A 13,247-nucleotide genomic window follows, 5' to 3' on the forward strand; every position below is an offset into this window, starting at 1 on the left:
TCACAGAGAAGACAAATAGTTAGCTCTTAGTGTGTTATTATCTTCCACACATTTTTATATTATTGCAGTTCATAACACTGCACCACAAGCTGGAAAACAGTAAAAGCCTCTTTATTTATCAGATTATTACAGGTATCCTTGGGTGTATCTCATGTGTATACATCCTGTCAAAATATTGCAGGATTTTGACAAAAGTGTCTGAACTTGTTTCAAGTGACATGACATGGCTTTTAACTGCCTTTTTTTGTTTTCAGTTTTAGTATTTTTAAGAGTAGATAATAAAAGTGTTACCCATGCACTAAAAAAACCCAGAGAATTCCTTGCTGTACAGAAAACATCAGTGGAGTTTTGCAGTTAAATAACTGTATGGGAAGTAATTATGATGCTCTCTATAATTGCCATTTAAAAAAAAACAGTCTTGAATCCTGTGGAAGGTATAACAGGCCTAATTAATGCCCACACTGTTTCTCCAGAGAAACAGATTTTTTTTGTAATGTAAATGCACTGCATAGAAAATGTTATTGTGCTTATTTTATAGCGTTTTTTTTTCTCTTGTTCAGCAGTAGTATGAGATATTTCCCAATATGATGTGTACCTGTCTTCAGGACTGCAAGCTCTATTGTCATTCTGAAATGGGGAAAACAATAGCATATTTCCAATGCTTTTAAGTGTTGATGTCAATTATGATCTGAAGTGTGTTCCCACATTGAAGAAGTGTGGATGTGTTTGTGCGTGTCTGTGTGCACCAATTTATGTTCTAAAGTAGGTGGCTATTTCATTGTTGTGTTCACTGTGTGTGCATGGAGTCAAGGTATTATCAGGAGCATTCCTTTCAGCTTTCACAATAAAAGCTGAATCAGAGGCTGAAAACACTGACACATGTGGAATTTCAGAGCATTTCCAGGGACTGATAATTAATGGCACTCAATCAACCCTGCACCTTGTCACTGATGGCTGATTAGAGTTTAGCTAATGAGAAGCATTCAGACAACAGTCAGGGATTTTTTTTATTCAGTTATTAGTGTGGTTGGGGATCTCTGTGGGTTTAAGCCTGAGCTGATATCCCCAACATGCTCTAGAAGAACCCACGTAAATGGTCAGACTATTTGCTGCTGCCTGTAGTTTTGTGTGTACATATTAAGCCGGTTAGGGATCACTACTTTATATGTTCATAAAGCTACATTGTTATTTATGTTTCTAAAGTATCTAAAATAAAGTGGCCTCTCAGTTGCACTGAGTGGCAGAAGGGGATTGTTCTGTTCTGTGCCTGGCAATGCTCATCCCATACTAACAGGTCAGTGTAATGAGGGCTGTTTGCTGAGACATTTCCATTGGATCCAGATTCATCTCAGGGCTATCCAGTGGAATGGCAAGAAACAATGGGCACAAACTGAAACACAGGAAATTCCATTTAAATATAAGAAAAAAGCTGCAAGGGAGATTGAACACTGAACCAGGTTCCCCAGAGATGTATAGTTGGAGATATTCAAATCCTGGCTGGATACAGTGTTGGGTGGCCTCCTCTAGTTGGCCCTTCTCTGAGCTGGAGGTTGAATAACAGGATCTCAAGAGATGCTTTCCAGTCTCAGCAAGCCAGTGGCTCTGTGATTTGCTAGGCTGGGACCTAGCTGGTTATGCCTGTGCAGGCTGGGGGTACCACTGAGTGTCTGCAGGCAGAGCTCTGAGCACAGGTGGGGGTTTGCCAGTGTGCTGGCATGCTCGGCAGCAGCTCCCCAGCAGGCACGCCTGGGGCTGGGCTTGTAGGTTTATCTCTGAACAGCCCTCAGGTCTTGTCCAAGGGCTGCTGCTGGGGAATCTGGGCATAACTGGTGTTATTGAGCCCTTACTTTCCTGAACTGCAGTGGTGACATCATGACATAGGATTAATCAGACAATAATCCTGAATCCTTGTAGTTCTTACCCAGTGGGGTTGCAGGAAGGGTCACCTGATAATCAGTAAATCCAAAAAGCTTGCTAATTCCATAGGCTTCTCTGCCAGGATGGAGCTGATAACTGACTTGCGTTTCGTAGGTGTGCAGTGCGATCCAAAATCAAGATTTCACTGTCATTGATGACTACTGCACTGGACTGAAAGCTCTTCTTTACCTGAAAAGCATTGAGGAACTTGAAGACTGGGATGGACAGAGTCCTGCAACCATGCGCCATCAGAAAGGAAAACCAGTACCTAGAATTGCTGATCTGATGGGAAAGGTATGTTTTTTTATTGCCATTCCTGCATAGTAACACTATGTCTTTGTTTTGGATGTAATTCCATAATCATTGTATGCAGTTTCTGCTACTTACCTTGATTAATCACTGCTGCTGTCACAATTAGTCACCAAGTCATTTTCCTTCTGACTATTAACAAATACGTAGGCAGGTTAAGAAGACAAACTTGAAATGACTTGATACAGGCTAACATTTTTACTATAAATATGATCTCTTCACATGATTAATAACATCATGTCTTTAAAAAAATATAGGATGCAAAATTAAAAATGCATTAGAAAAAGTTCTGGAACTGCTTGTTTTAATGAAACTCAACTCACTTCAGATTGATCCTAATTTTGTGCCAGAAGCTCCTGGGTGTTTTAGCCAGGGTGCAACATTCAGGAGACATGCAAAAACCCTCTTGCACTGGCTCTGAGCAGCTGAGACAGGACCAGCTGTTAGCTGGAATGTGAGATTAGGTAGGAGTAGTCCTTCAGTCACCATACCTGAGCATCTTGTGGTCTTTCATGTGTGCTGATGCCCAAACCCTCTGCAAGACAGGGACGTTCTAAGTGAGGATTGGTGACACCATACAGTTTAATAAATTCTGCAAGATCATTCAAACCTAGAAAGTCTGTGATGACATGGGAATGTAAATGATGGTCAGCATGAAATCCTAACCTCTGGACTGTCTTTCCTCTCTGCTCTAGTAGTTCCCTGATACAAAAGCATTTTTGGGGATTTTTGACAGATGCAATGGGTTGCAGCTGCCCCAGCCCTGCTCACCCCTCCACCAGGGCACCTGCTGATCCCTACTGAGAGGCAGGGAGGTGTAACTGGCTTCCTGCTGATGCCCGGCTGCCTCCTGCTCTAAGCAAAATACCTGCACAGCAGGGAGGCCAAGCTTTTGTTTCTGGTTACTAGAGGGGATCACTTTGAAGACTGATTTCAGTTATACATCATGCCTATTGATTATCCTTCCAAAAATCTGATGTACGACTGTTGAAAATGTTGTAAAAAGTAAAGAATTACAAAAGAATAGGATTTGGAGTGTCAAACGCCTCCAAATCTCTGCTTATCATTGCTGATGACTGGAATTGGATTTAGCAGGAGATTAGAGACCCCTATATTATTGTTGTTCTCTGTGGAGCTCTGAAAATTATAACATTACCTTCAAGGAGGAAAGACAATCCTATTCCTAAAGCTCTGGATAATACACTGCTTAAAAATAAACCAAGATATAAGCAGTTTCATTTTCATCTACTTATGTTAAGCAGTTAAACCAGGCTCAAAGGGTTATAGCTAAACTTCTTTCCTTTAACACCTGTGGAAACCTACACAGCATTTCCAAATCATGTTACAAGGTTTGTTGTAATTCTTCTTTCAAGCTGCACTCGGTGTTCTGTCTTTGTTTTACCTTTGTATTTTACTAAAGAGACAACCATTGTCAAAGATGTTTCTCCTGTCCTTTTGAATGAGAAAAAAAAATTGTAATTTTTAGTCTTTTTTTGCTTGTCACTACATTGATAATTAACTTTAAAAGGTTGCATGAAAATATGCTTTAAGGAAGCATTTAATAATTCAAAGGAATCTTAACTTCAAACAGGTCACATGAAAAAGAATAAAAACAAAGCCCTATGTAATCTTGTGTGGCTGGCTCTGTTAGACATTTAAAAGACATACAGAATATAATTTATTGCGTATTTGTATTAGCACTGAACTATAGCATTGTTACATTCGTACTAAATAATAGCATTTAAAGTTAAGCGGGCTGCATTGTTGATAAGCTATTGATACATTTTAGGCATAAGCTCAGGATGGCTGTTTGTCCAGGAATGAACATACAAGGGAAAGGAAGAAAAATAATATAACTCTGGTAACTGGAAATACCGTGATAAATGATCCTACTAGGGGCAATCAAATACAAAGACTTGATATCATTAATATTTATAATATCCTAATTAGCAAGACTGTGCCTAAGCAGTGTTATTAGTGTAACTAATTATGTTATCATAAACTAAGTTTGCAGTATTGTAGGAATCAGTATTCTTACTTTCATAAATTATTATCAATATTGGATTTCATGTACTTGTGCCTAGTAAATTTAGTTAAGTACTGTAGTTTCATCTCAATTCAAACACAAATATCTAACTTGCTTGGCAGCAAGTCATTAACACGTTTGTGAGTCTCTTTCTAAAATGAATTCACTAAAAAGCAGGTCCTTACTCTCTGTTTGGAACAGAGAAAAGAACCTATTGATATTTTCTCATTGATAAAATAATGTGTGGGAATGTACATGTTATATATGAAGTAAAATGTGACAATCAAATTCCTGCCTTATAGAGACATAAGGAGCTGCCCCAATTTGTGTTGGTGTATACCATGAGATGAAATGCAGTTTCTTCAGTAAGACCTCTTAAGAAGCTAAGCAGCAAATACAGATGAACATTTGCATTCAAAAACAACAAAAACAACAAAGTTAATCTGCTGATTTTGATATGTTGTGGGTTTGATGCAGTAGATTTTAAAATATACAGGAATCATCCTCCTTTTCATTACAAGATTACTGTTCTTTTCAAATAGAATCATGGGGATAGGAAGGTCAGACATTTGACATTTTAGTAATATGGAAGTGATGGAAAATTATTTTCACCAGCATCAAGAACCATTTGCTTTCTGATTGTATTCAAATTCATTGAGCCTCTACCAGTTTAAATAAATTACAGATTTAGAAGCCATTCTGTTCCCAGATAAGTATGTTCATCATGGTATCTGTTTTGATTCACAGTGCAATATTGAATGTTAATGTCTGTATTTTTATGTAATGGTGGACTATTCTTTTTATAATTCATCGTCCACCCTGGTTTCAGCACCAAACAGATGCTGACTGCAGAGTGTTGCAAGAGCAGAGTGACACAGTGGAGTTTTGTCATTAAATATTTTAGTATTTGATGACCAGAGTAAACTAAAAGATAAATACCTTCTTCTAAATGGTACTCCTAACCTCAAACTGAAGTTGTCTTGCCATGCAGTCACCAGATAAATGACGAACTGAACAGTTATCACTGTCAGGTGTTACATTTATCACAATAATTTCCTTCCTAAACAGAGAGAATACTGAAAGTACTGTGCTAAATAGTGTAATATAACAAGCAGTTAAATAGCAAACATAAAATGCTTTGCCTGAAAAAGAGATTCATGTTGATTAGTATCTGTTCATCCTTCTGCATTAATGAAACTAATACTTCTGATAATTTATAGCCCTTGAAATATCAGAAGCACCACAGCACTGGAAAATGTTTTGGAAACTTGAGTGCTCTTTTTCTGTTTCTCACTGTTGCAGAATCTATTTATTTTTGTATGTAGACCCTAAATTTATCATCTTTGAGCCAGCAGTATTTATTTTCTGATAGTCTTTTCAGTAGCTTTTTCCCTTTTGCTAACACAGCAATTGCTGCTGGAGCCATTGTCCAGGATGTGACCTGTGGTACTACACTGTCTATAACAGGAGTGAGATTCCCACTTAGGAATGCCAGCCTCATTGGTTTCCAGTCACTGGGTTACACAGGTTTCCATAGCTCCAGCAATTGTGCTCATTCTTTCCTGTGGTTGTAACCTATCTGTAACAGCTCTGAAGAGAGTCCTAGCACAGATGCTGTGTCAGACTCACAGAGGTGGCCAAAGCTGGAGTTCTGGGCTTCCTTCCTCATTGCTTTTGTTGAGTTGGGTTTGTTTGCTTTTTTTTTCTGTGGGAGGACCTGACACTTGAAACCTTGGCACAGGTGACTGTCATTAATGTAAACTCTGAGTGACCTTTGCATGGAATAAAAGCTGTCAGCCTGTCTCAAGTTTAATCTCAGTGTGCAAATCTTGATGCTGAGATGAGAGAACGGCAAAGTAAGGATGACACCAGAGTGCTTCTCACTGACTCCTTCAAGGAAGAACTTGTGTAAAAGCACACTTACCTCAGAATGAATTTAGGACTGAGATCAAGTTCCTGATGCAGTCAGGAAGACAGTTAAGATGTAGTGCACACTCTTACAACCCAAAGTTATTAGGGTGACTGCATAAACCAGAGGAAGGGCACAGTTGGTCTCCTTACAATACAAAATTAATAGAATTATGTTTTTAAATAATGTTCTCGAGTTTCTCAGGAACATACATGACCAGGAGCAATAAAGATAACTCTGTTCTCACTAGGTGTCTGAACACAGTGTAGTATTCCCCAGAGGTGCAATTTGATCCCGTGTGTGTCTCACTGTCTCACCTTGTCTGTTTGTTACAGGACTCCTTTATTAGTTGCTCGCTGATCTTAATCCAGAGAGCTGAGGTGATTCTGTCCCAGAAATGCACCATGTCAGCTGGTGATCACAGAAGTGGTACAGTGTGTCTCTGTAAAAACTTCCATTAATGTCACCTACAAAAATCATACTTAATGCAGTGGCTGCTATACATGTCAGGTAGCTAACCAAAAATCTTGCCATGCATTCAGCTGGTAGGTGTGTTTGTAGGAAAAGAATATATATGGATGTTTCATATTTTGCTCTCAGCACCAAGAATTATGAACAAGTGATATTTGTTTAATCATGTCTAAATGATAAAAAAATTAAAAATAACAAAAACTAATAATTTAAGTATCTTTATTCCAGAAATATACAAAAACCCAAAGGAACTCAGTGGGTAGTTCTCAACTGTTTAGGTTGTGCTGTACTAAAAATGTTAAAAAGACATTTATAGACACTAGCTTTATTCATCAGGCAGATGAGAAAGAATGATGCTGTTCATGCACAGTGTATGACTTCAATGACATTTCATCACCTTAAATTTAGCAACCTTCTGATATTCTTCTCTGAGTGGACTTCCCATTGGAACAGACTTCCCATTTGGACTAAAATGTTCATTTCCTAAAAGTTGTCTGTGAGTACCAAAATCTGAGTCTTCCAAACAGTATAAACCTGCTAAATTCTAACTGTACTGCAGTCAAATCTAAGTAGTCTTTTGTATGGCAGAGAAAAAAACCTTGGGAACTCAGCCATGCAAGAACCACTGCTGCATCATAGAGTTTTGTCTGCCTTCAGATTCTTCAAGACCTCTGACTACCATCACTGAGCAGAGGTTTTCACCCTTCATTTTTGGAAGTGCTCCTTGTTCTTTAGGAAAACAAATTTGTGGGCAGTTGTTCCTCTTCTATGTTCTCCCTCCTCTCTTCTCCAAGTGCAATTACCTCTGTGCAATAATTTTTCTTTCCTTCTTAAATGTGTTATCACAGATGCATTACTGTAATTCCTGGCTGGCTCACTTATGGCCAGCCACGAGTCCATCACTGGCTGGCCTTGGCTCTGTCGGACACGGGGAACCTTCTAACAGCTTCTCACAAAAGCCTTTCCTGTAGCTTCCCCTGCCACCAACCCTGGCCTCACAAACCCAAGAGAGCTGTTTGATCCTCTTTCCCATTAGCTAAAACTTGGACCTGAAATATGGCTTTCAGCCAGACAAAGCCTTTTAAGTATAAGCCAGTATTGATCAAGAAACCTCTTACTTTAGGATATTATGGGAACTCGCATCAGCACACTCAGGGACTCTTGCTGCAAATGCTTGTTGGGTTGCCCAAAAATACGTCTGCACCATTATCTGCAGGAAGATGAGAAAATAAGTCCTTTCCTTCTGCTCCCCGCTTAGCCTTTCAGCTCCTCATCTGATGATGAAAGGCCTGCACAGGCATTGCTTCAGGTGAGAGTCTGGTGTTTCTCTGTGGCGAGAGCTCTGCACCCCACTGCACAAGTCATATTTACCAGCTTTGCTGCCATTGGTGAACCTCCCAGCCTTTCAAGCTGAGCTCAATTATGAGTCTGACAAATTTGTAGAAAAAAAAGTACCACTTTAAAATCTTTTTTTTCCCTAATTGTTCTATTATGGAAGTTTATGTTGTGATTACCTACAGTGCTGTTTCTCACAGAGAGAGCAGGTTACGTAAAATGTATCTTCCCTAACGGTGAAGCCATTTGCAGTAGAAATGTGTAAAACAAAAGGAGCTAGGATTATTAAAGTGTATTTTAAATACTTTAATCTTTGGGGGGTTTATATGGACTGTGTGCTAAATTTGCTTTGAGCATGGAGTTTAAAGTTTCAGATGCACAGGCAGTAAATGTGGCTATTAAGAAAACCGTGTATTTCACACTAACTCCTTGGCTGTGGCAGTTTTAGTGCATTCACTGCTGGCAGTGGACATCAAGCCAGGAAAATCCAACTCCTGATGCAAAAGGATTAAAAAAAAAGAATCCAGGCACTGCCAAAAATACATAATTCTTTTTTTGTACTCTGCAGTTTGTTTTACTTAGGGAAACGGCCTGGTCATACCCTGCAGCATGCATTCATTACAGTGATCTTTGACTGGCAGATGCAGAGTAATAAGATGCATATTTTAGTGCTTATTATAATACCCTGTCCAAAAACAACTTGACAAATTTGTGATTTCGACAGTATCTCATTTTGCTGGCTGCAGTGCTCTGTGATTGCCTGGTCCACGTGGCTTCCAGATTATGCATACCACCAATACTGCTCATTAAAATGGCCACAGTTCACCAGTTTCGGTAGCTTGGAACGAACTTGGAATGAATTATTATACAACAAAGAGGCTGCTGTCATGCAGAACAAAAGACAAGCAAAAGAGAGCTTCGGCTTAATGAGGCTAAGTGAGTGTCTCCCCTGCATCACCAGCTACTTGATGGCCTTTGAGCATGGATTTTTTTTCTCCACAGGCCAAAACCTTTGGTCTATTATTTTGTGTTTATGCACCTTGAGGCTAATATACATTTTAATATGCTGCACATGGAGAAAAAAATCAGCCATTAGATTAGAACATGTGCACTCCCTGTTAAGTTAATGACAGCCGAACATAGAGATAAATTTAGGTTTTCATATTTAATTATAGCACAGTGCAGTACGTTTAGCAAGGATAAATTGCACTATTATTATGCTTCATTTTTTTTGACATCTTTTCATATTAACCATGCACACTTACCCCCACTTCCTCCCCAGTGTCACACATAATGTCTCTGTGCATCATCCTTCTCTAACACCATTAATTTTTTATTCTGTACAGTTGTATATGTATTGTTGTATTTGTTACTTAGGGTTAGCTTTCTGGCTGGATAAAACCATTCAAAACAGCCCTTGTGTTAGGTGATCTACATAGGCGCTAGAAACAGAAAAGACATAAAAAGAACTGGCTTGTGTGGCCAGAAATGGTTCCTCATTCTGCTCCCAGAGTAGGGTTCCCAGCCTTTCTTCCCTGGATGCTTTCGGTGTGGTATACACTGTCTGACTGCAGAGGAGTAGCCCCTTTCTCAAGGAACTGAATAGGAAAAACCAGAGAAATAGTGTTTGGAAGAGGTTAAATAAGTTCTAAAGCGGATTTTAGTTGGATAATATTGATATGGATGATGGCAATGTTAATATAAAATGTCTAATGTTTTAGGTAGTATGTGGCATTTGTTGAGGTTTTGTACACGTGCTGTCTCTGTTTGTCAAAGGTGTTGCTCCAAGAATGGCATCAGGAATTAGGCCAGACTTCGACCTTATAGAAAACAACATGAAATTAAACATGGAGGCATGTTGGCATGCAATTCAGTATTTGAGTGTTCTTATAAAGTTTAATGTGAATATTTGATCGTTTCTGTGCTGCCGTGGATTTGATGGTGATGCTGGACTGGTTTTTATTACCTGAGAATGCTTTTAAGATTTGCTTTCAGCTCTGGTCTGAGCTATTCATGTAGCTGTAGTTTGTGAAATATATGTTTGCATGCTTCACAAAATTAAGGAAATACTGCTATTTTCCAAAGTGGATTAGAGCAGGTAATAACTCACAGGAAGAAGATTTTCTTCCTCCTGCTGTGTGTATAAGCAAGCAGAAGATATTATGCTACAGGCTTATTCCTAGATTAGTCCTTATTGGATAGTTGTTTCGTGACAAAAGACACTGTGGCTTGATGACCAGAGGGTCATGACAGGAATAATAATCACCATATGAAAGAGTGTCTGGATCTGGGTGATAAAGCATTCCTCATCACAATCAGTCAGCACTTGCTGGTGCAAGAATTTTCCTCAATGGCAGAGATCAGCTTTTTCATATTAATTGAGAGCCAATCGGTCTCTTTTCCTCTCCCTCTCCTCCCTCTTTCTCCTACCTTCAGTTCTGTACCAGCTTTTCCTGCTAAAGAGTATTTTCTTTGTCAGGTGAAGACAGATTTTGGGGATGTTTAGGATGCTGCAGTATTTGTGGGATTGGTATTGGTTGCAGAGCCTTACTCTTTGTGTCCTCACTGAGTAAAGCCCAGGTCAGTAATGATTGATAGCTAATTGTCTGCAGTTCAAGCACTAGAAAATGGGTTGGCAATTAATTTATGTGTGCAAAACTCTTCTCCCTGATTTTGTAAGTGCAGATTTCGATGCAAATTGCATTCATGAAAGCAAGGTTGTGGCTTTCAAAATGTAAGCTATAATTACTAGTCTGAGAACCTGATGATACGAAATTCTTCCTCTAGAATTTACCCCTAGTGAGAGAAGACATTTATTAACAACATTGTGTATTTCTAAGCAGTACTTCTAACCATCTTTTAGTTCATTAAGCCCTGGTAAAATGCTTGGTATTACATGAGGTGTAGTCTCATTGGAGTTGCTGTATCCTACAGACTTCCAGATGGCTTAGGAATATCTGTGCAATCAGAAAGGCCCCTTCTGGATGTATAGGTAGCTATTATTAGTAAAACCTGCTTTTATATATGTGTCCCCATGTATTTTATTTTACTAGTCAGAGGCACACATACTGATGTGCAAGAAAAGACTTGGACTTTTACATTCTGAAAGAATCATTGTCCCTTTAAGGTTCTCATCTAAAAAAGCTGTTTATTTGGATAGCAAGGTACTCTGTGGGCCACAATGTCCATGCAAGAAAGGTGCAAAATTAAGTGGGTGGTATTGGTCATAGACAGCAGACTTAGAATTAATTGTAAGTCACTGGAGCTGTAAGTATCTAACAGTATGCAATTGAAATGTCTTTTTACTTAAAGAAGAAGATCAGACTTAAGGAACATGATTATGACCTTTACCATTTACTTTATTTTTATTGCTATGGAAAGCCCTTGAAGGTTTTTCTGTAGTCTTGTGCAGTTTTGATTCAACCACATGGGTGTCTTAGCAGTCAAAGCTGTACTTTCTGAGTTTTTTATGGACAAATGGACTAAAAATCACTTTCTGTTCCATTGTCCACAAATCACATGTTGGCACAGGACAACTGACCCCTGTACCTGAATGGGGCTGGTGGCACACCATTTCTACATGGAGAAGTTGAGAAAAAAGATTTCTGCACTCTGCTGACCTATTCATGCTGAACAAAACTCATTAAGGCCCAAGAACTGTGTTTGGGTTGTTCCAGGGAAAAATTACAGCCGGCCTGTAATCTGTTGCTCCACACTGGGGCTCTGTAATAGTTTGAAGTGGCCTGGCAAGAATTTTATTGATTTCTTGGGATCTCATTCAGGCTGATTGAACTTGTGTGCTCTGATGGTGGATGTTTAAGAACACCTTCCCTAGCTGTTATTAAGAAGGTGGGTCTAATCCTCACACAGGTAAGACCTTGTTTGCCCTTCTTTCAACTCAGCAGACAAGTTTTAATGAAATAGCTCCTTTATATTTTATGCCATGGCTATGTTTTTGATTTCCACACTTGTAACTATCCAGTGTAAGTAAGTCAGTATATAACCCATATATTGGTCAGGATATGTCACATTATGTATCTGTTCTTTCGTTAATCATTTTGTGTCTTTCTGGTGTGACTGCTTGGAATAATTAATACATTCCTTTCTATTACTACGTTGTATTTTTTCCAGTTGATGATTTATTTATATAAAAGCCATAAAATACTTTGCTTTATACATTATGTCTGGATTCATGAGAAATGCAGACACATATCACTGAAATACAGGGTTGTTTTTTTTTTAGATCAGCCAGGACAAGGTCTCGCAGTTGAGTTTAAAGTAGTTTAAGTCTAGAACCTATAAACTATAATTGTGTTTATTTATATTAACCATCATTACAGCATAGAGCATTTTATCCTAAATGCTAATCATTACTTAATATTTTCTGAATATTTACTACTACTACTACTACTGCAACTAATATAATATTAAATATATGCCAAAAGGCATATTTTCCAACTGCAAACTAAAAGTCTAATCTAGTCTCTCCAGCAAGTTTTCCTTGCCTTTACTGAGCCTTCTTTCAAATGCTGAGCGCTTCTGACATTTTGAAATGTCATTTCAAAATTTTCCATTTATAAATTGACAACCAGAAGACTTATTGTAAACACAGAAAGCTCTATGAGCACAAACATATCTATATTTTCCCTTTTGCTAAAAATGTATCACCAAACTGTAAACAGCTCATGTATCATTTCCATTAGGAAAAATGATATTTTGAAGCTTCTGAAGTTACCAATTAAAACAGCAGCAAGCCAAAATCCTTTGGTGACTGTAGCATGAGTGTGCCTTTTTGTAATCACCATTTCCTAAGGAGCACCCAAAGGAGCATGGCTTCAGGGCCGTTTTGGTTGGTGCAGAACAGGGCTAATAAATGCCTCACACTTCAGAGCTCCCTCTCTTTCTTCACAACAAAGTCATCATCTTTCATTTGATAGACTGCAGTCATTTTCTTATCAATTCTGTCATAACTTGGTTTTGACCTTCAGTTCCTGGTCTGTGGGTGGGCTTTTGTGCCTCTGCTGGATTTTGGACGACTTATTTACCAGGATAAGGCAGATGGAGGAAAAACGGTATTTACATTTTTCTGCAAGACCTAATTTATTTATCTGTTGTTTATTGCTGAGTTATTTTTGTCTGTGTAATAAGAATAGTTTGCAAAGGTATTTATAACAACATTTCACTGATCAACATGCAGTCTGAAAAGCCTGAAAGTCTGCCTCTCTGTCTCCATTTAAAAGAACAGTTCCTCTCCAACCAGACTGTGTCTTTAGTTGCCCA

The 13,247-nt window shown here is 38.6% G+C and overlaps 1 protein-coding gene across 2 annotated transcripts in view; it reads left to right on the forward strand.

Annotated features, from left to right (window-relative positions):
- The window catches only part of DPYD (dihydropyrimidine dehydrogenase), a 329,324-nt gene that overhangs the window by 284,660 nt on the left and 31,417 nt on the right, over positions 1-13,247 (forward strand). For both annotated transcript variants that reach the window (XM_063165647.1, XM_063165648.1), the window contains exon 20: positions 2,032-2,211. In XM_063165647.1, coding sequence (XP_063021717.1) covers positions 2,032-2,211 — 180 coding nt within the window. The remainder of the gene's footprint in view (positions 1-2,031; positions 2,212-13,247) is intronic.

The sequence above is a fragment of the Melospiza melodia genome, chromosome 11 (assembly GCF_035770615.1).
Source record: "Melospiza melodia melodia isolate bMelMel2 chromosome 11, bMelMel2.pri, whole genome shotgun sequence".
In the NCBI taxonomy this organism is placed as follows: Eukaryota; Metazoa; Chordata; class Aves; order Passeriformes; family Passerellidae; genus Melospiza; species Melospiza melodia.